Source organism: Amblyraja radiata, chromosome 32, assembly GCF_010909765.2.
Source record: "Amblyraja radiata isolate CabotCenter1 chromosome 32, sAmbRad1.1.pri, whole genome shotgun sequence".
Taxonomy (NCBI): domain Eukaryota; kingdom Metazoa; phylum Chordata; class Chondrichthyes; order Rajiformes; family Rajidae; genus Amblyraja; species Amblyraja radiata.
Genome location: NC_045987.1, coordinates 16412512 through 16435508, shown reverse-complemented (window position 1 = coordinate 16435508; position 22997 = coordinate 16412512). Strand labels below are relative to the sequence as shown.

General features: G+C 42.1%; 1 protein-coding gene across 1 annotated transcript in view; it reads right to left on the bottom strand.

Annotated features, from left to right (window-relative positions):
- Window positions 1-22997, bottom strand: part of dpp7 (dipeptidyl peptidase 7) — a 63719-nt gene that overhangs the window by 8258 nt on the left and 32464 nt on the right. The window contains exons 5-7 of the mRNA XM_033049425.1: window positions 20738-20819; window positions 19008-19174; window positions 18356-18416 (exon numbers count right to left, since the gene is read on the bottom strand). Coding sequence (XP_032905316.1) covers window positions 18356-18416; window positions 19008-19174; window positions 20738-20819 — 310 coding nt within the window. The remainder of the gene's footprint in view (window positions 1-18355; window positions 18417-19007; window positions 19175-20737; window positions 20820-22997) is intronic.

The following is a 22997-nucleotide window of genomic DNA, read 5'->3' as shown; positions in this document are numbered from 1 at the left end:
ATATTTGCGGCACTTATAAAATGACCTTTGGATTGTTGAATAATAAATTGATTTGGTTACACTGTGACATTGTGCATCTGAACACTAATTGCATTTTGTCTGCAGACAAGTCCAGGCAAGTACTAACATTTTAAATACTTGACTAAGATAAAACACTAAGAGGAACTACGCCACAAAAAAAAACATTGTGATCACCACACTAAAAGATTCAGTTTGACTAAATGTAGTAGGGACAAACCAAGAGCATTTAATGTTAATAAGCTGAACATCTGGGTGCTGATCACTGGACTCAAAAAGAACTTAGTATTTGAATAATACTGCGCCTTTGCTAGTCAATCATTTCCAAAACAGCAGATTAATGAAGCAGAAAACAATATACAGTAAGCATCATAGAATACCTTCTAATGATTGCAGAGCTTCAAGAGCCAGCAGCAGGATAATTGTAAGTTGAGCATGTGCATTAATAAAATGATTTAACATATAAATGTAACAGATAAACTGAAAATACATTTATTCCTTGCAGTATCTCAGAACTATCTGATATCTAATGAATTTGTAACTGGCAGTCTCATCTCTTTATCAAGAAATCTTCACAAACGTATGCGAGTCTGACAGACCTTCAGTGTGACTGAAGCAAGTGGTTACTACAGTTGTCTCAATTTTAAGACAATGGCACCTTTAAATGGATTAGCAGACCATGGCAGGTTGATATAGAGTTTTTCTATCCAGCACGTGCTACCAAAGAAAACAACTCTACAGCCAAGATTGTTTCTACCTTAAAAAAATGTCTAACAGTATGCAAATCAATGTGGACCGCCAGTCACGTGTTTCAGACACCTATCCCTGCAGGTTACTCGAGGGGCTCTCCAATTTGAGAATGAAGAACATTTTGTGCGACATTGCTCTGGAGGCTGAAGGAGTTACCTTTCCTGTACACAAAGTAATTCTAGCATCTGTCAGTAGTTATTGTAAATTATTATTAGAAAGTCAACCCGACAATGCTATCAAGTTAAATAATGTCAGTGCAAGAGGGTTAAAACACGTGTTGGATTTTATTTACTCAAACAAACTAGATCTTACTTTAGATACGATTGAAGATATATTAAAGGCAGCAGAGAGTTTGTTGATCCAGGATGCAATTAATCTATGTTTTATATTCCTTGAAGAACATCTCTCTCAGGGAAATTGTTTTGATATTTTTAAAATAACTCAAAAATCTGGATCCGAAGAGTTAAAACAAAAGGCATTTTTATATCTTGGACATTACTTCAAATATATATTAGAAAATCATCAGTACCTTGTCGAGCTGGATAAAACAGCACTGTGCAAAGTTCTAGAGAATGATGAAATACAAGGGTACAGTGAACTGGAACTATTCAATTGTGCAACTATGTGGCTACATCATGGTAGGAATAGGATGAAGGATGCTGCATATATTATGAAAAAAATTAGATTCTGCCTTATTTCAGCCATCGATTTACAGAAATATGTTCAAAAAATCTCAGTGATGAAAACTGATTCCCAATGCTACAAATACCTTCAAGAAGCACTTAGTTACCATTCTCAATTATATACTCAGCCTATGCTAGCATCTGAACATTCACGGATTCGGTCAAACACTGAAAATGTGTTGATCCTCGGAGGCCGCACAACAAACAACAGTACTTGCAATGATATATGGATTGCAGATGAGAATGGCAGCTGTTGGAGAAAACTGGGAGAAATGCATACTCCTTTGTACAATCATGGTGTAGTGGTTGTGAATGATTTTGTATTTGTAGTAGGAGGACAAAACAACTTTGATGCAACTGGAAATCAGCCATTAAATGAGGTAAGTCCTTACAATTTGCAGTGAAGTTTAATTTTTATTGTGCACAACATTTTAAAAGACTACCATCTGCAATTCACGTCCATACTCTGAAGCTGGGGCCAGTCACCAAGGGGAAAGCGATTTAGAAGGGGCTTCTATTCATGGTGGGTTTTATCAGTGCGGTAACTAAGTATGTCACAACTATGCGAGAACAGTACTCGAGGAAGAGATGCAATGCTTTCTATGATTAGTGAGAATGCCTGATGCTAACTGCATAATGAAAAATTATTCAATTTTCCATTTTTTAAAATATATAATTTGAGCTTTTTAAAAAGTGAAACCTCACATATGTACTGGAAGCATCAATGTTGTGCTCACTCATATTTCCATTCTGTAAATTTTATGTAATGTATTAGTGATTTATTAGTGACATCGTTTCTGCTTGAACAACCTTTCAAACTGTGGGCTCCTCAAACTCTGCACTCTTAGATAGAAAGGTTTTTCTCAACTCAACTCCAATCGTAATACTATAACCTTCTGTTCACCTGCCCTACACATCTGATGATTTTGCACACCTGGATTATACCTCGTCAACCTCTTCCGTTCCAAGAAAAACAATCTGCTTACCCACTCTCTCCTCAATCAGAATTCCACAGACCCAATAATATTCTTATAAATTCCCCTTTTGTTCACCAGTGCAATCACATTATTGAACTAATCGCCACCAGTCTGCACACCTTATCCTAACTGCGGCCTAACTAATGTCTTGTACAGTTCTAATATTACCTCCTTGCTCTTATGTTCTACGTCTCTGCCAATAAGTAGTCCAAATGCACCTTATCTATCCATCTTTCAACCTTCAGGTATCTGTGGACATGCAACAGAAACAGGATCTCAGATACACTATATTTTCTGAGTATTCTACCATTCACTGCATATTCTGCTGTCTTCTTTGGCATCCCCAAATGCATTACTTCACAATTTTATGAGATTGCACATTTTTGTTCATCTGACCAGTTGTTACTTCCTGCTGCCTTTAACTTTTTTCTTCAACACTATCCAATGTATTTGTCATACGCAAGCTTTTTCAAATTAATATCTTCAAGTTCAATTCATTCATTTACACAGGATGAGCAATGCACTGTGCCAGTGAGATTTCAGAACTTCAATTACAACTGGTTAAAAGACCACCACTGGGTCCATTTTTGGATCCAACATCACTTTTGTTTGGATCTCATACGTTTGCACGCTGATCAGTCTACCAAGTGAATCTCACCAATTACTTTTTATTTGCAAAAATTAACAGGTAATTGTAAATAGGCTACGTTTCAGATATCCAAAGTGAGTGTTATCACATTCCCGGTTAATTAAATCAATATTTGGTAAATCAGTTCAGCCAATGTTTTAGTCACATTTAGGTCTTTTATTTATACAGGTTTTTCGGTTTGATCCACGGAATAACTCATGGCTTCAGGTTGCTGGAATGCTGGAAAGGCGCACACGGTTTCATGTGAATGCAATTTTAGACCGGATTATATCTGTGGCAGGGGGCACACTGCTAGGGAACTTAACTTATACAGTGGAAGAATACAAATTTGAAAAGAACAAGTGGGAGTTTGTAACACCCTTCCCTGTGGCAGTGGCAGACCATACTGGGGCTGTTCACAAAGGTATTCTCTACATTTCAGGTAAGGATAAAGAATGGGGAAAAAAAGTTACACAAATATTTTAGAAGAATAGCAGTTCAAGATTACGCAGATTTGCACTTAAGAAAATATTCTGTCATCCTATGTTCCACAAAATAAAATAGGCTGCAATGTGGTAAGTTTATTTAGATGTTCTAGAGACAGGAGCATTTTTATACATTTCCTATAGGCTGTGGATTGAGGAGCTTTTCGTGCAAGTTCCTGACCCAACTTATGGAACTACCTGAATTTTTAACATACTGTGTAAACATATTATATAAATCATACCTGAAACTCGTCAAGACCAAAGCCTGCACATTTTTAAAAAAAATATGAGGAAAACTTCCAATTTTCTGAGTAGTAATTGTCCATCAATGCACGTTTGACATTGAGGTCGGACGCTAATTGACCAATCCCGCGCTTTGTTTTATGATCGCTTGGCAGCGAGGATCATGGCTGCCTCCTCATTACATCAAAACAATAGCAATTTTTCCAAGGAATAAAGATAATGCTAACCTTGTTGATAATTTTATTTTTCAATTGATTTATCTTTATAAAGTTATGATGTGAACTGTTAAATAAAAATGATAAATAACAAATGTAGAGCTAGGATTATTATTAGGGTTAGGGTCAGTCGGTTGGTCGGTCAGTCTGTTGGTCGGGCTTGTCGGTTGGCTGATGGATGCTGTGGAGGATTGGTCAGGCTGTCGGTGGGTGGTGAGAGTGGCCGGGCCGCCGGTGGGTTGTGAGAGTGGTCTGCCGGGCTGGGCCGCCGGTGGGTGGTGAGAGTGGTTGGTCCGCCGGTGGGTCATGAGAGTGGCTGGGCCGCCGGTGGATGGTGAGAGTGGTCAGTTCGCCGGTGGGTGCTGCGAGTGGTCAGTTCGCCGGTGGGTGCTGCGATGGTTAAGTCAGGCTGTCGGTAATAATAATAATAATACATTTTATTTATGGGCGCCTTTCAAGAGTCTCAAGGACACCTTACAAAAATTTAGCAGGTAGAGGAAAAACATGTAAGGGGAATGAATTAAATAGTAGAGACATGACTAGTACACAAAGTAAAGACAGAATTCAATACAAAACACAATATGAGGCAATTAATGCACAGATGAAAAGGGAGGGGGACGTGGGGCTAAGGATAGGCAGAGGTGAAGAGATGGGTCTTGAGGCGGGACTGGAAGATGGTGAGGGACACGGAATTGCCGATCAGTTGGGGGAGGGAGTTCCAGAGCCTGGGAGCTGCCCTGGAGAAGGCTCTGTCCCCAAAACTGCGGAGGTTGGACTTGTGGATGGAGAGGAGACCGGCTGATGTGGATCTAAGGGACCGTGAGGGTTGGTAGGGGGAGAGGAGGTCAGTGAGATATGGGGGGGGCCAGATGGTGGAGGGCTTTGTAGGTGAGGATCGGGATTTTGTAGTTGATCCGGTGGGAGATGGGAAGCCAGTGAAGTTGCTTGAGGACTGGAGTGATGTGATGCCAGGATTTGGTGTGGGTGATGAGTCGGGCGGCTGCGTTCTGGACCAGTTGGAGTCGGTTGATGTAGGTGGAGCTGATGCCAAGGAGAAGTGAGTTGCAGTAGTCCAGTCGGGAGGAGATGAAGGCATGGATGAGTCTTTCAGCAGCGGGAGGTGTGAGAGAAGGTCTGAGTTTGGCGATGTTGCGGAGATGAAAGAAGGAGGTTTTAATGGCATGGCGGATGTGAGGCTCAAGGGAGAGGGTGGAATCAAAGATCACGCCAAGGTTGCGGGCCTGGGGAGATGGGGAGACAGTGGTGCCGTCGATGGTGAGAGTGAGGTTATTGATTTTGTTGAGTGGCTTTGGAGCCTATGAGGAGGAATTCTGTCTTATCGCTGTTGAGTTTGAGGAAATTATGTTGCATCCAGGTTTTTATAGCTGACAAACAGGAGTTGATATGGGAGAGGGGGGGATTGTGGGGGGATTTGATGCCGAGGTAGATCTGGGTGTCAACAGCGTAACAGTGGAAATCCAGGTTGAAGTGGCGGAGTATCTGACCAAGGGGGAGGATGTAGATGATGAAGAGGAGGGGGCCGAGTACGGAGCCTTGGGGAACGCCTTGAGTGACTGTGGCTGTAGCAGAGGTGTGGTTGTGGAGAGAGATGAAGTGGGATCTGTTGGAAAGGTAGGAATGGAGCCAGCTGAGTGCAGAGCCTTCAATACCGAGTCTGGTGAGCAGGATGTTATGGTTCACTGTATCGAAGGCTGCCCTCAGGTCGAGGAGGATGAGGATGTTGAGGGAACCAGTGTCAGCAGAGGTGAGGAGGTCGTTGAGGACTTTGAGGAGAGCAGTTTCTGTGCTATGGAGGGGGCGAAAGCCAGATTGGAGGGGTTCAAGTAGGTTATACGCAAGGAGGTGGGAATGAAGTTGCGACGCAACGATACGCTCCAGGGTTTTTGAAAGAAAGGGGAGGTTTGAGATTGGGCGGTAGTTAATGAGAGAGGAGGGATCAAGACCAGGTTTCTTTAAGATTGTTGTAACAGCAGCAGTTTTGAAAGCGGAGGGTAGGCCGGTGTTGCAGCGAGCGAGCAGGCGGTCTGACAGAGTCGGCATTATGGTGGTGCTGAAGGCGGCCCGGGCGGCGAGCAGGACAGTGTTGCTCCCCACTATCATCACCACGATGATCGAGAAGGGCATGCTGGCCAAGGTGGACGCACTGCGGGGCCACACGTACAGAGCCTGCAGCCGGTCCCAAAGCGGCTCCAGCTCCAGCCGTGGGCAGCTCTGGAAGGGGGGCAAGTTAAGGTTAAGGCTAGGCATTTTCCTGTCAGTGGAAGATGCCTTAACCTTCCCCCAGCCTGGCACTGCCCCAGTCCCACTGTAGCCATGACCCCCCACTTTGCACACTGGTAGTCAGTAGGGTTCAGTAAACGGGGGAACCCGCAGGAACTGCCCTCACCCATTAATTAGGCTGGTTCAGGAGCCAGACATTTGCGGCAGTCTCATTCAAAAAACACACTCACAATTATATTATTTTTATATAATTATACATAATTATATATTAGTCATACTCACGTCATGTATGTATATATATATATATATATATATATATATATAGATATACATATATACATACATATATATATATATATATATACATACATACATATATATATATATATATATATATATATATATATATATATATATATATATATAGACACACACACACACATATATGGTATAATAATATATGGTTTAAATAGACTGCAACACGGAAATAGGCTCCCCATGGTGTAATATGGGCATTGAACACTAGATGGCGCTTACTTTTTCGATCTAATTTTCTAAATGGTTTAATTAATTAATGTGCAACTTTTAGCACTGACGAGTTATGACTTCCTTCTCAATTATATTTTATCTAAATCTGTGCAAAATTTCATGTTCCGAGACATGGGTCACAAAAGTTGATTTCTAGACACATTTATGATGCTCAGCCCACAGCCTACCAGCATGATTGGCACATGAAGGTGCTGCGAGAGTGGCCTATCAAAGTAGGGTTAACTGTCTGAGGCATTTTGAGAAGGTAAAATATAACGATAAAAGATAATCCAAATGACTCAACTTCAGATAGTACTGTCACTAAGAAATAACTGCTAAATGGCAAAAATATAATCGATGGTACCAACCTAAAAAGAAAACTTATTTTTGTGGCAAGCCAGCTTCATTCATTGGAATGTAATGTTATAGAACCTTCAAACTTCAACACCAGCAACTTCACTGCAGTCAATCAATCTGACGAACATTTGGGAATAATGATCAGAAATGGATAATATTAAGGAAGCACACAATATTTTTACCTGTTCCTGTTCCAGCAATATCTGAAGTTTAAAATTCTTAGCTTGTGTTCAGTTTCCTTCCGCAACCACTATTTTTAAGAACTCTTATGTGTCTCATGATCTCATGCATTTTTTATTTTCTTGCTCCTTGCCTGCAGCTTCACCAGCTAAAGTTCAGCTTTGGAATCTCTTCCCGAGACTTCCCTGCCTCTCTAACTTTAAAATTTTCACTATTCATGTTCTAATATTTTATCACTGGCTAGGTGCAAAATTGTTTGATGCTGCTGTGAAGCACATTGAGGCATGTGAAATGGTGAAAATGTTTTACAGATGTCTCTTTTGATATTGCACGTGCTTGAAAATATAGCCTTGCTGTCATTATGTCATCACTTCCCTTTGTATCAACCTTATTTCAGCCGCTATTGCTTTCCACCTAATCTTGCGTTTTAGTACTGCTAATCAGTTAATTCCTAAAACCCACACGCAAAACCCATCTGTGTATATGTGCACAAGTATGGGGTGGAAGATCGCAAATTTCACATGGTCCGCCCTGTTTCGACGAATGCAATCAACCCGGCATGCACAATCAAATAAGATCAAATAGAACAAGTTGTCCTGCAACTTTAGGCTGTGCACGCCATACGCAAGAAGAAGAAGCACAAGTATTAGGTTAATCCTGATTGATGTTGGTGGATGGTAAGATTTATCCAGGCAGCAGAGCCTCCAGTGGAAAAATATGATTTGAATCAATGCTGACGTTACCCACTCTGTAACCAAATCTGCACCATAGAGAAAGATAAGAGTGTAACCTAAGTTCCAGTAACATTATCTATTAGGCATCCTAAAACTCTTTTTATTCTTGTAAGGAATCTGGGCACCACCTGAAAGACCAATACTTATTACCAATGCCTATTTTTCCTGCCTGCTGTCTTATTTAATAGCTGTGGCTCTTCCCCCCCAGTGCCAGAATTTAGAACTGAACACCCCAGCGGTATGAATATTGACCTCCAATTTCAGGTAGTCCTTGTTTTCTCCCTCCTTCCCCTCCCCTTCCCAGCTCTCCCATAGCCTACTGTCTCCGCTTCTTCCTTTCTTCTTCCCGCCCCCGCCCTCTCCCCCACCCCCACATCAGTCTGAAGAAGGGTCTCGACCTGAAACTTCACCCATTCCTTTGCTCCTAACATTTTACAATTCTTTACTTGGATTTCGCACACCTCACCCATTCCATCTCATTTATTTTTATTACTGGACTGAACCTACTATCGATCATCTCAAGTCTCCGCTGAGTTCGTATGAGTTGAAATGTTTGACATTCTTTTTCTATTTCATCTTTTTGAATTTGGCCTTCGAATCTTAAACACTGAATACTCAGCTATTTTGTTCTGTCCATCAGGTGGATTTTCAGCAGGAAAAGCTCTTAATGATCTATACAGTTATATCCCAAGACTACGACGATGGACCATTAACCAATCCATGAAATTTGCCCGGTGTGACCACGGAATGGCTACCATTGGAGACAAAATATTTTGCGTAGGGGGAAGAGCTTTAAACTCAGTAAGATACATTTTGAATGTTCATGTTGTCACTTAAAGTACATTTCTTAATTTATAAATCAACTGGTCAGTGAAAATATATTAATGTAATTCTAACTCCTTCAATATTGTCATACCTTTAAGAACATTTATCAACATATCAAGGTCAACTAGGTGTGAAGGATGGCCAAGGAAATAACCATTATTACTTGCATTTTGAGACTGCTTTAAAAAGATAAAATAGGAAATGTGTAAACAAGTTGAGTGGGAATCTGATTGCATCCTGGAGTCTGTTTATATTAATTACTAGATCAAGTGGGACTAGTAGGAACCCGTTCCAACGCAATATTCCACCACTCACCCGTTCCCCCAACGCAACCCATTTCCACCACTCACCCATTCCAACGTAACCCGTTTCCCAACGCAATATTCCACCACTCCCCCACATCCACAATACTCCGTCCCCCTCCTCTTCACCCTCCCTCTTCTTTCCCCTACCCTCAGTCATTCCCTCCCTCCATAACCCCTCTCCCCTCCCTACCCCCCTTGACGTCATTGTGAGGTGGAAGCTGCTGTGATTTTGAAAACTGAGTTTTTTTCAATGTAAATGAGATCCATTGTGATGTAAGTGTGTGGTGGAACACTGCTGATGGGCATTTAAAAAAAATAAAAACTGATTTTTTCTAATTGTAAATGAGATCCCATTGTGATGTCATTGTGGGGTGGAACACTGCTGACGGGCAGTTTATGTAAATGTGATCCCATTGTGATGTCATACCCTGCTAACTGCCAGTGCAAGTTCAAGTGATTTTTCTCAAACTGGATTTTGTAAAGTTTAAAATGTGAATAACTTGTAAAGTATACCAACAATCTGAACGAAACTTGATGCACCACACACACAGACAATGGTGAGTAAGGTGGGCCAAAAAATATAGCGCTATCGTGTACCGTTTTGGCGTAGTTCCGGGAGCACTGCCCGGACAGACAGATATAGAAACAGACAGACATATGAGTTTTAGTAATAGACTAGATCAACTGCAGACCCGTTGTGTCTGCTCCACAAAACCACCCGTTCCCTACCCGTATCCCCACTCAACTTAAGCCGTTCCCAAACGTAAGATTCCAGCACTCCCTTTGCCTTCCTCAGCGGTGATCTTAAAAAAAAATTCCAATTGCACTTGCCCTGTGTGTTGCAATAGCAATTCGCCCTCCCCCTGATAGTCGAGCCATTGTGACTTCAAAAAATTCCAATTGCACTTGCCCTGCGTGTTGCAATAGCAATTCACCCTCCCCCTTCTAGTCGAGCCATTGTGTCATCATCATTTGAAGCTGGTCGGTTTGAAATTCACGGTAATTAATCAGTAATTTCGAGAAATAAAGCATAACATGTTCAGAGAAAGTGATCTATGCCTCGATGGGGGAAATGTGAATCATAATATGTAAAAATCTTGTGAAAGTTGTCATTTTTAAAGGTTTAATCGCAAATAACGTCAGATATAGGTTGAAATCTTCATTGAGGCTTGATTATTTTCGACTTTAATCGGTAATGTCGAGAAATAAAGCGTGAATTTTCAGTGAAAGTGATCTCGGCCTCGAGTGGAAAATTGTGAATCAGAATATGTAAAAATCGTGCTAAAGTTGGCATGTTGAAAGCTTTAATTGCGAATAACGTGTCAAATATAGGAAGAAATCACGGTCTCTGCTAGCTGAGTCATTGTGATGTCATCATTTGAAGCTGGTGCTTTTAATTTCAAAGTCTTTTGATGTTTTTAACCGGAATATGTTAAAATATTATTGTTACCGAGTAGTTATTTCGCGAAGATGTAAAGACAACCACATGTACACACACATATACTAGGTATGTTGCAAAGCCTACCTGAAGCGTCGCTGAAAATCTGTCGCTGCGGGTGTGCGCGATTTTGGCGCCGTTTAGAGAGGGGCGGGTTTAAAACTCGATTTTCTCTAGGCTGTTCAAATCGCAGATGTTCAGCCTAGTTAATTATTAACGAAAAATCGCTGGAAGACCCCGTCGCAAAAGCTATTATTAGTTTTAAAGGCCTCGTATAATAGTTATAGTAGTTTAAAAATCAATCTCTAAACCCGCGACCACCAGCAACCGCAGGGTCTCATAAAGCAGTCAACTGAAGGTATGCTGTATATTTTTACATTAAAAAGGGCTTCTAAAGATCCCTTTATACAAAGTTTAATATTGCGAGTAGATCATTTTGGCCCCATTATATCCCGCAGTATTTTTCTGGGCATTTGAGGGCACAAATCTACCGCAATGTGAACGTTCTAAACCAGCGCGTTCACAGGATCCCACTAGAAAGCTGATTTAAATGGGCATTTATTTACAGCAATTAAACACTGAATTCCTTCCATTTGGCCTATAAATTAATGTAAATGAGATTTAAAAATCATGTTTTATTGTGAATTATTTGTGAATATTATTTGGACATTTAGGCTATTTAAAAATGTTAATCATTTATTAAGAAATGGATAGATGTTTAGATCTAGTAATTGAAGTCTGAAATTAACTACAATTAGGTAACTAACTAATTATATGCTTTAATTTCAGGTCATCCAAGTAAGATTATTTTATATTTGTTTCAGAATGCTTCAATCTATGATAACTGAAAATTTCATTCAGTTCTCTTAATTTTTAAGAAAGTTATGGGCTTTTGACTGTTCACGATCACAGCTTTTTTGTTATGTCCATAGAAAATCAATAGGGAACAAGATGCTCATTTCCGAGTATGAAAATGGCCATAACATTTTAAATACTTGAGATATGAAAGTGAATTAGGTGTCAAATTAAACTTATTTTTATGCTTTATCTGATGGGATAAATTGCAGACTTGATTTTTAAAATCTCAAAATTTTGTAACATTGCTACATATACACACTAACAAGATCAGATTTTTAATAAGTAAACTAGACCGAGTGGGACCCGCTGGGGGGGGGGGGGTGCAGCCTGCGGTGTCACACACACACTACCACCCCCCTCCCTTGATAGGGGGGGGGAGAGAGAGAGAAGGGAGAGAGGGGTGGGAGGGGGAGAAAGAGAGGGGGAGAGATGGGGCAGAAGAGAGGGGGGCGGGAAGAGGGGGGAGAGAGAAGGGAAAGAGAGGGGTGGGAGGGGGAGAAAGAGAGAGGGGGTGGGAAGAGGGGGGAGAGAGAGAGAGGGGGGGGAGGGAGAGAGAGGTGGGAGATAAATTTTCGGACTCCAGGAGAAAAATCTCTACTGGAATATGTAAAAATGTTACCGTTAGCAAGTCGTTTTTTCGAGAAGATGTGATTATACACAAACAAATACACACACAAACAAACACACACACATCCAAGATCAGACTTTGAATAGGAACTAGACCAAGTGGGACTCGTCGGGTCCCATCCCTTCAACTTGCGGTTGCGGGGGAGGGGGCGGCCTGCGGCATCACACAAACACTATCCACCCCCCACACACACTAACCACCCCCCCACACACTCTAACCACCCCCCCCCCCCACACACACGCACGACACACTAACCATCCCCCCTTGATATTATATTAATTTTATTAAATCACTCCTTTTACCCCATCCCCACCCTCACCCTATCCACTCACGCATAGCCCACAACTCGCAGGCGCGTCTAGATAGGGAGAGGAAGGGTGGGTAGAGAGAGAGGGAGCAGAGACAGAGAGAGAGAGAGGGGCAGAGAAAGAGGGGGGAGGGAGAGATAGGGGGGGAGGGAAAGATAGGGGAGAGAGGGTGGTGGAGAGGGGGAGGGGGGAGAGGGGAGAGGGGGGAGCGAGAAAGGGGGAGGAGAGAGGGGGAGAGAGAGGGGGGAAGAGAGATGGGGAGAGAGGAGGGGGAGAGAGGATGGGGAGAGAGGAGGGGGAGAGAGGGGGGGGCTGTCCCGGGCTGAGCCGAGGACCGGACCTGAGCCGAGCCGCGAGCGTGTGAGCGTCGACCAAAGGACCGCGAATTGGGCCGCTGCAGTCTTCAGCTATGATCTTTGGTCAATGGACAATAGACAATAGACAATAGGTGCAGGAGTAGGCCATTTGGCCCTTCGAGCAAGCACCGCCATTCAATGTGATCATGGCTGATCATCCCCAATCAGTACCCCGTTCCTGCCTTCTCCCCATATCCCGACTCCGCTATTTTTAAGAGCCCTATCTAGCTCTCTCTTGAAAGCATCCAAAGAACCTGCCTCCACTGCCCTCAACGGGATCTGGGGCTCCTTGTACATCAGTCTATGAAAGTAAGCATGCAGGCAGTGAAGAAAGCAGACAGTGAAGAAAGCGAATGGCATGTTGGCCTTTATAACAAGAGGAATCGAATATAGGAGCAAAGAGGTCCTTCTGCAGTTGTACAGAGCCCTAGTGAGATCACACCTGGAGTATTGTGTGTAGTTTTGGTCCCCTAATTTGAGGAAGGACATTCTTGCGAATCAGCATGCATTAATAAAAAAAATTAAAAAAGAACTGATTGCCCTGCTTTATGCTGCAAAAGAGTTGGGGAATATTGTGCTGATTACAATAAAACAATGTAGTGATGTTATCTTTTTTCTTTGTTTAAATATGACATTGATTTATTTCAGTCAACTGAATGGCTTCATGTAAATGAAACAGAGTATTACACCCCTACAACTGACCAGTGGACAACACTTAAGGTCTCACCCTTTGACTGCTGTCAATTTAGCACATCTGTGCACAATTCCAAGCTCTACATCACTGGTGGTGGTTCTCTATGTCAAATGGCCAAAAAGGACAGTATTTTCATCTATGATCCAGAAGCCAGAAAGTGGGAGAGGGCAGGTGCATTACCTCTGCCATTGATGGATCATGCTGCGTGCACAGTTAAACTCTCTGGAGAGATTTTATACAAATTAAAATGTGAGAAGAGCATCCATCCACTTCTTGGTACAAGGAAGATTTCTACTCTCAATCTATTTATAACTGATTAGTATGTTATATTTAGTATATTTGTAAAAATCAAAATCAAAAATGAAGTGGAACTGTTGAGGATTATAACCGTGCTATATTACAAACAGCTTGAATTTAGCTAATTGAACATTTGTGGGAAATCTGAATATGTATTCAATTTACCTAGTTCAGTTCCTAAAAATCATGCTGTAATCAAATCACTTCCTTGTAAAAAATATTATTCTGATGAGATGTCAACTGTCCAGCTGATCATTTTGCACCATGCAACAACAGAAGACACAGACTATACTAATTACAGTAACTAATAATCTTTGGGAAAAGAATCACAACCACATATGCTGTTTCATAGCAAAATCATCAGCTGGCAATTTACATTTTTGTAATAAAGACAGTACTTTTGTATAAAAAAGTAAATCTAAAAGATGACAAATAAGTACATTGTAAAATTTGACACCTGAAATATTACTTATGTTGTATCAGTACATCATTAAATCCAATTGCTCAATGTTCTAAATGTTTATTTTCTATTGTTACAATCAATCAGGTAACACGTATAGATGATTCAACAAGTTCATTTGAGGAATAAAATATTTTAATCTTTATCTATTCTGGCTGGGCAAATATGAAAAATTGAATAAATGGAGAGACTTTTGTTACTTGGCTTCACAAATGTCAAATGCCAATGATAAAACATTCTCCCTAAATAAAATAAAATCAGAGAGCATAGAAGCCAATATGCCTGTGCCAGCTATATAAAAGAGCTGTCTAACTTAGGCAAAGACAGCAGCCTTTTCCCGTGATCATACAAATTAATATTCTTCCAGTATCTTACTCTCTTTTAAAACTTACAATCAAATTGATTCCATCACTTCAAGTCATGAGTTTTAAATTAAAACTAGACCAAGTGCAGACCCGTTTGGTCTGTTCCCCCAAAGAGTGGTTGCGGGGGAGGGAGGGGGGGCGGCATGCGGTGTCACGCACACTAACTACCCCCCCCCCCCGCACACACGCTAACTACCCCGCTTGATATTATATTAATATTATTAATTTTCTCCTTTTACCCCATAACCGCCCTATCCACTGACGCATAGCCCCCAACTCGCTGGCGCGTCTAGGGAGGGAGGGGGGGGGGGGGTAGAGAGTGAGGGCAGAGAGAGAATGGGGAGAGACAGAGAGAAAATGGCAGAGACAGAAGGGCAAGAGACAGCGGGTGAGGGGGGTGGAGGAGAGGGAGGGTGGGGGAGGAGGGGTGAGAGAGATGGGAGGACAGAGAGAGGGGAGGAGAGAGAGGGAGAGGGGGGCTGAGAGGGGGGAGGGAATGGGAGAGAGGGAGGGTGGGGAGGAGATGGGGTGGAGGGAAGGGGTTAGGGGAGGGGTGGAGGGGAGGGAAGGGGAGGGGGGAAGGGGGTTTTGGGGAGGGAGGGTGGGGGAGGGCAGGGGGAAGGGGGTTTAGGGGAGAGAGGGTGGGGGAGGGCAGGGGGGTGGGTGTGAGGAAAGGAGGAGAGAGAGAGGGGGAGAGGGAAAGAGGGGAAGAGAGAGAGAAAGCAAAATGCAACCGTGCGTCACGTGTTCAGAATGTTCTGGAAATGAAGCGTGTGCGTCTCATGCACGAAAGCTGTTGGCAGCTCTATGGAATTCAGGGGAGCAGCCTGCACACACTAACCACCCCCCCCCCCCCCCCTCTGCAATGTGCAAAGGCATTGTGAGGTCAGCGGGCGGGGCCACCAGGCATGCTGGAGGGGGGCAGGGCCGTGCGGTGTGTATATAATATATATATACCCCCACACACACACACTGAAGATAGACACAAAAAGCTGGAGTAACTCAACAGGTCAGACAGAATCTCTGGACAAAAGGAAAATATTTTGTTTTGGGTTAAGTCTGAAAAAGGTTCCTGCACACCTTTGGAATGTGGAAGGAAACAAGAGCACCCGGAGAAAACCCATGCGATCAAAGGGAAAAGAGCAAACTCCATCCAGACAGCACGCATATTCAGGATCAATTCCGGGTCTCTGGCACTTTTAGGCAGCAACTTTATGGCCAATGTACTGTCCCATAGTCTTGACCTGAATTAAAACATACAGTAGTTGTAAAGGGGGACATAGCGTCACTTAGAGATTCAAGACTGAAAATGGATAAATTCCTTTTTTTTTAGTAACCAAAGTTATCAACGTATAATTTTGTGTGTGTTGGAAAACAAAATATAGTGGCACAGCTGGTGGACTTGCTGCCTCACACGCCAGAGATCTGTGTTCGATCCAGTCCTCGGGCACTGTGTTGAATTTGCACATTCTCCCTGCAAGCGTGTGGCTTTCCTCCCACATCCCAAAGACGCATTGGCTTTGTAGGTTAACTTGTCTTTGTAAAATTGCCCCTAATGTGTAGGGAGCGGGTGAGGAAAGTGGGTTAAAAGAACGTGTGAATGGGTAGACAAAAATGCTGGAGAAACTCAGCGGATGAGGCAGCATCTATGGAGCGAAGGAAATAGGCGACATTTCGGGTCGAGACCCTTCTTCAGACTGATGTGAGGGTGGGTGGGGGGGGGGGGGCGAGGAGAAGAAAGGAAGAGGCGGAGACAGTGGGCTGAGGGAGAGCTGGGAAGGGGAGGAAAAACCAGGGACTACCTGAAATTAAAGAAGTTAATGTTCGTACCGCTGCCCAAGCGAAATATGAGTTGCTGCTCCTCCAATTTACGGTGGGCCTCGCTCTGGCCATGGAGGAGGCCCAGGACAGAAAGGTCAGATTCGGAATGGGAGGGGGAGGTGAAGTGCTGAGCCAACGGGAGATCAGGTTGGTTATTGTGAACCGAGCGGAGGTGTTGGGCGAAGCGATCGCCAAGCCTACGCTTGGTCTCACCGATGTTGAGCAGCTGACACCTAGAACAGCGGATGCAATAGATGAGGTTGGAGAAGGTGCAGGTGAACCTCGGCCGCACCTGGAAAGACTGCTTGGGTCCTTGAATGGAGTCAAGGGGGGAGGTAAAGCGACAAGTGTAGCATTTCCTGCGGTTGCAAGGGAAAGTGCCAGGAAAGGGGGTGGTTTGTATGGGAAGGGACGAATTGACCAGGGAGTTACGGAGTGAGCAGTCTCTGCGAAAAGCCGACAGGGAAGGAGATGGGAAGATGTGGCCAGTGGTGGGATCCCGTTGGTGGCCAAAAAAGTTGGAGAAAATCCGCGGGTGAGGCAGCATCTATGGAGCGAAGGAATAGGCGATGTTTTGGGTCGAGACCCTTCTTCAGACTGATGTCGGGGTGGGGGGAGGACGAGAAAAAGAAAAGAAGAGGCTGAGATAGTAGGCTGTGGGAGAGCTGGGAATGGGAGGGGAAGGAGGGAGAAAGCAAGGACTACATGAAATTGGCGAACGCAATGTTCATACCGCTGGGGTGTAAACTACCCAAGTGAAATATGAGCTGCTGTTCCTCCAATTTGCAGTGGGCCTCACTTTGGCCATGGAGGAGGCCCAGAACAGAAAGGTCGGATTTGGAATAGGAGGGGGAGTTGAAGTGCTGAGCCACCAGGAGATCAGGTTGGTTATTGCGAACTGAGTGGTGTTGTGCGAAGCGATCGCCAAGCCTGCGCTTGGTCTCAACCGAGGTTGATCATACGCTGAATAATCTAACCACATTTTTGTGTGGAAGTGGAAAGAAATAATAGAAATTGCATTCATTGCAACGTGTAAAAAGAGTTGAGATACTGCATATACTGTATTATAAATTTGCTGCATGTCATTGTGGTATATATCATGTCGATTGGTGAATATGTTTAGTTTGTGACTTTATTTGAAGCAGAAATAATATGTGATTGCTTCACTGAGCATAATTCCGACTGCTAACTACGCACTTCAAAAAACTAGATGCAGGTAAGAGATATCGATAAGGGAATGTCTGCAAGTGATTGGATATGGAAATGTACTGGGGGTGGGACATAGAGTTAAACATGCCATAAAAAGAAACAGCTCTTTGTCTGGGGTGAACTCTCAAGTGATTTACTCTTTGAGTGTTCCAAATAATCGATTTGCAAATAAAGGTTTGAACTTCATGAAGAATTCTCCGCGTCGCCTGAGTTAATTTTGAGTATCAGTAACCATGACAATCACAGCAAAAGTAGGATTTATTTTTCAAAGTACTATAAATCACAGTTCAATACCATTCAGAGAAAACTATTGTTTTCATTGTCAACCAATCACTCACCACGTGGAAACCTCTAAAAAACGTTTTATATCAATTAATTAACAGGTCTTTGACACCCTACTTGCATAATAGAAATTGCATTCATTGCAACGTGTAAAAAGAGTTGAGATACTGCATATACTGTATTATAAATTTGCTGCATGTCATTGTGGTATATATCATGTCGATTGGTGAATATGTTTAGTTTGTGACTTTATTTTACCAATTAACAATGAAGGTTGCTACTCATTATTGTAAATATGACAATCTAGATACGTTGACTTTTTTTCGTTTGAAAAGGATAAATAATATTATAAACCAGCAATGTATGTTAACAAACTCTTACAAATGAGTCAATGAGGATATCAATCTTTGCTACTCCCACTTAATTCCCGGTACAGATAATTATTAATGCATATTTTAGTGGATACTTACCTAATATAGATAGTAGGCCTTCCACATAATCATTCTTCTTCAGAATATAGTGGCACGCAACCTATGAAAATTAATAGTAACATTAATCTGAGTATATCTACATATTTTCAAAAACATAAATATATATATTTTTACATACAGAATTTTAATTACACAAAATAACCCAAGGGAGGTGTGCAGTTAAAGCTTATCATAGTGCTGATTAGTTTAAAAAAAAAATACAGTTAACATCGATAACATATTGAGGAAGGACAAATACACAAGCCATTCTGAAATTACTTTAGCAAAACTCATAGTGCTGAACAACCCAGTGGGCAAGCAGCCCGTGGAGACAGCAGAAAAATGGCGTTTCGGGTCAGGACCTGTCTTCGGTCTGATTGTATTTGGGGGGGGGAAGAAAGCTTGAAAAGTACAAAGTCTGGCAAGTGTAAGGTGGGTACAAGTGAGGGGGGTTTGGTTGGCAGAAGGGTGGAGTAAGTGACAAGAGCGAGAGCCAGAGGGATTAATATAGCTGGAGAGAGATCAGGGGTGTGAGGGCGGGGGAAGAGGCAGTTAGAGGGACAAGATATTGGGAGAGATGGGTGCGAACAGGATCACAGGAATATTTATGTTATTCAAAAAGCTCATTGTCCAGGAAAACTAGGATACTTACATCCACTGGGTTTGCTGGGAAATGTAATCCCAATTCAGTTTTGTATGGATAGTTGAACATTGCTAAATATGTAAAAGCATTTCGAGCCCATCTATATAGTTGATCAAGTTCTTTTTTGGATTTCAATGGCTTACACAGAGATAGTTTATTGGCCATTTTGGTCCATGCTATAAAACAAGTATTTAGAAGACAAAAAATTCAACACATGATTTCCTCATGGCACAACTTATAACCGGTAATTTCTTTATTACTCATCGTAATGCTAGAAAATGTAAACATCAGACTAGCGTATGACTCAAGTTTGCAAATTGGAGATAGACTGCAACTATACTCATGCAAAATACTAATGCATATCAATGAGGTAAAAAATAGGGTCAGTAATAATACTTATGTAAAAACATTATTTAGTGGGGGGGGGGGGGGGGGGGGGGGTCTAGTTAATTACAGAACATTCCCAATTTTGCTGAAAAGTGTGTTTGGTTATTGCAGTTTTGGTGAAAAATTAAGTAAATTACTTTCAAAATTAGAATTTTCTGCTAAAGCAATAGTTTGTTTTAAATTAATAAATGCAAATTAAGAACAATGAAATCCTTCCTTTCAAGACTGGAATCATTTGGCACCAGATCACACAAGTGCCTTTAGCAACCGACGATGTTATAGGATATAGGAAACCTACTCGAGGATTTTTCCTAAATAGCACGTAGCTACAAAATGCTTGTTAGCTCCTGCATATATCTTTATATTTCCTGTGATGTTCAGAATTGAAAGTTGACCAAATATCTGGAATGACACAAAAATGGGTAAGATTGCAGATAGTGAAGATGGTTGTCATAAATTGCAGCAGGACTTTGATCAGGTGGGCTGAGGAATGTTTGATGGAATTTAATACATAGAAATGTGAGGTGTTGCATTTTGGAAAGTCTAACAGGGGCAGGACCTACACAGTGAATGGTAGGGTTCACGGAACTGTTGTAGAGCAGAGGGAACTATGAGTGCAAGTGCATAATTCCTTAAAAATGGTGTCAGAGGTAGATAGGGTGGTCAAAAAAGTTTTTGGCACATTGGCCTTTATCCGTCAGAGTATTGAGTATAGAAGTTGGGAGGTCATGTGCAGTTGTATAAAATGTTGGTGAGGCAGCATTTGTTGTGTTCAGTTCTGGGCACCATTTTATAGGAAAGATGTTAAGTTGGAAAGGGTGCAGAGAAAATTTGCAAGGATATGATCTTATGATATTGGCAGGACTCGAGCGTCTGAGCTATAGAGAGATATTGAGCAGGCTGGGACTATTTCCTGGAGTGCAGGAGGATGAGGGTGATCTTATAGAGGTGTATAAAACGATGAGGATTTGATCGGGTGAGTCTTTTACCCTGAGTGGGGGCATTGAGAACCAGAGGGCATAGGTTTAAGGTGAAAGGGAAAAGATTTTATAGGAATCTGAGCAGTGGCTTTTTACGCAAAGGGTGGTGGGTGGGTGTACGGAACGAGCTGCCACCAGAGGTAGTTGAGACAAGGACTATTGCAATGTTTAAGGAGCAATTAGACAGGTACATGGATAGGACAGGTTTAGAGGCATATAGTCCAAAGGCCGGCAAGTGGGACTGGTGTAGATGGGACATGTTGGTCGGTGTGTGCAAGTCGGGCTGAAAGGTCTGTTTCCTAACTGTATGACTATGATATATCTTGTGTTTCAGGCACATTTGAAATTTATTTTAACAAGTTGTTCCCATACCTTGTTGCTGTGCATACTTTTCTAGCTCCTGGAAAGCTTGTCGGATTTTTGAAACACAATCAGGTGAATTACGCTCAAAATCCTGATCAAAAGATAATTTAAATCATCTAATGCATACTACCGAGTTATAGCAAATTCAAAACTCGAGTTATAAATTAAAAATAAAAAGGAACACAATTTTTAAGCCCTTCCCAAAATACGACTACAAACAATTTTAAAGACAGTCATTCGTATTTAGTGTCTAAATGCACTGGACAATATGAACAGGGAGATCCTACAACCCTGAATTGTACAACTGGTCAGCTGATGCCAATGGTTGAAAGATACATGTAGAAACACGTAGTCATGAAGAGTTATGAAACATGTGAAGACTGACCAAAGATCTCGACCCGGAACATCACCTATCCATGTTCTCCATAGATGCTGCTTGGCCTGCTGATTTACTCCAGCTCTTTGTTTCCTTATCATTGAAAGATACATGTTATTTTAACTCTCCAGAAAAATATCCTGCTTGGCTATTAATGCCAAGGGATATTTTATAAGGCAATTAAGATATCACTTTTTGATCTTGCACCCAAAGAGACAATCTGGGTCATGTGCTGCATTTCTAGAGTGAAGATCAAACTTGCTGATTTCTTACCCAAAGGCAGAGACAATGTGTGCAAATGAGCAAAACACATCATATTAAAAATATCTGGTAGAATGTTTCCAATTATAGCGATTCTTAGAAAAAAAGGAAGGGTTTCCTGAATTCTTAAAGAAAAACCTTATGAATTTCAGGCTTCAAGTTTCAATAATTCTCCAGCACTTCTGCTGGACAAATGCGGCATCAGGTCTTGGCCAATTTATTAATAATTTGTGCTTAATTATGTATATATTTGTTCTTAAGTATTTAAGAGCTCTATTTACCATATATATTAATGATTTGGAAGAGGGAATTAGGACCAACACTAGCAAGTTTGCGGGTGACACAAAGCTGGGTTTCAGTGTGAACTGTGAAGAGGATGTTAGGAGGTTGCAGGATGACCTGGACAGGTTAAGTGAGTAGGCAGATGCGTGGCAGATGCAGTATAATATAAATGTGAGCTTATCCACTTTGGTGGCAAAAACAAGGGGGCAGATTATTATCTCAATGGGGTTAGGTTAGGTAAGGGGGGGGGGGGGGGGGTGTACAGCTAGACCTGGGTGTCCTTGTACACCGGTCACTGAAAGTTGGCGTGCAGGTACAGCAGGCAGTGAAGAAAGCTAATGGAATGTTGGCCTTCATAACAAGAGGATTTCAGTATAGTAGAGAGGTTCTTCTGCAGTTGTATAGGGCTCTGGTAAGACCACATCTGGAGTATTGCGTAGAGTTTTGGTCTCCTAATTTGAGGAAGGACATCCTTGTGATTGAGGCAGTGCAGCGTAGGTTCACGAGATTAATCTTTGGGATGGCGGGACTGTCATATGAGGAAAGATTGAAAAGACTAGGCTTGTATTCACTGGAGTTTAGAAGGATGAGGGGGTGATCTTATAGAAACATATAAAATTACTAGACTAAGTGGGACCCGTTGGGTCCCAGCATCACAAGGGAGAGCTGGTCACCAACGCAATATTCCACCTCTCCACCAATTCCAATATTGCTCGCCAGTGATGTCTGTTGCGCTAGTATGTGTGTTGCGGGCCGAAGGTACTGGTTTCCAGAGGGCTAGTATAGACATTGTGGGTCGAATGGATTCTTGTGCTGGCATCCAACTGTTGCAATGATTTTAAAAGCCAAGCCAAGGCAAACAATTGGGCTGCAGCCACCTGACAACCAAAATTCATTTTGTGAACACAAACTTTTTTAAAAGGCGAGGCAAACAATTGGGCTGCAGCCACCCGACAACCAAAATTAATTTTGTGAACACAAACTTCTTAAAAAGGCGAGGCAAACAATTGGGCTGCAGCCACCCGACAACCAAAATTCATTTTGTGAACACAAACTTGTTAAAAAGACGAGGCAAACAATTGGGGTGCAGCCACCCGACAACCAAAATTCATTTTGTGAACACAAACTTGTTTAAAAAGGCGAGGCAAACTATTGGGCTGCAGCCACCGGACAACCAAAATTCATTTTGTGAACACAAACTTTTTAAAAAGGCGAGGCAAACAATTGGGCTGCAGCCACCTGACAACCAAAATTCATTTTGTGAACACAAACTTGTTAAAAAAAAAGGCGAGGCAAACAATTGGGCTGCAGCCACCTGACAACCAAAATTCATTTTGTGAACACAAACTT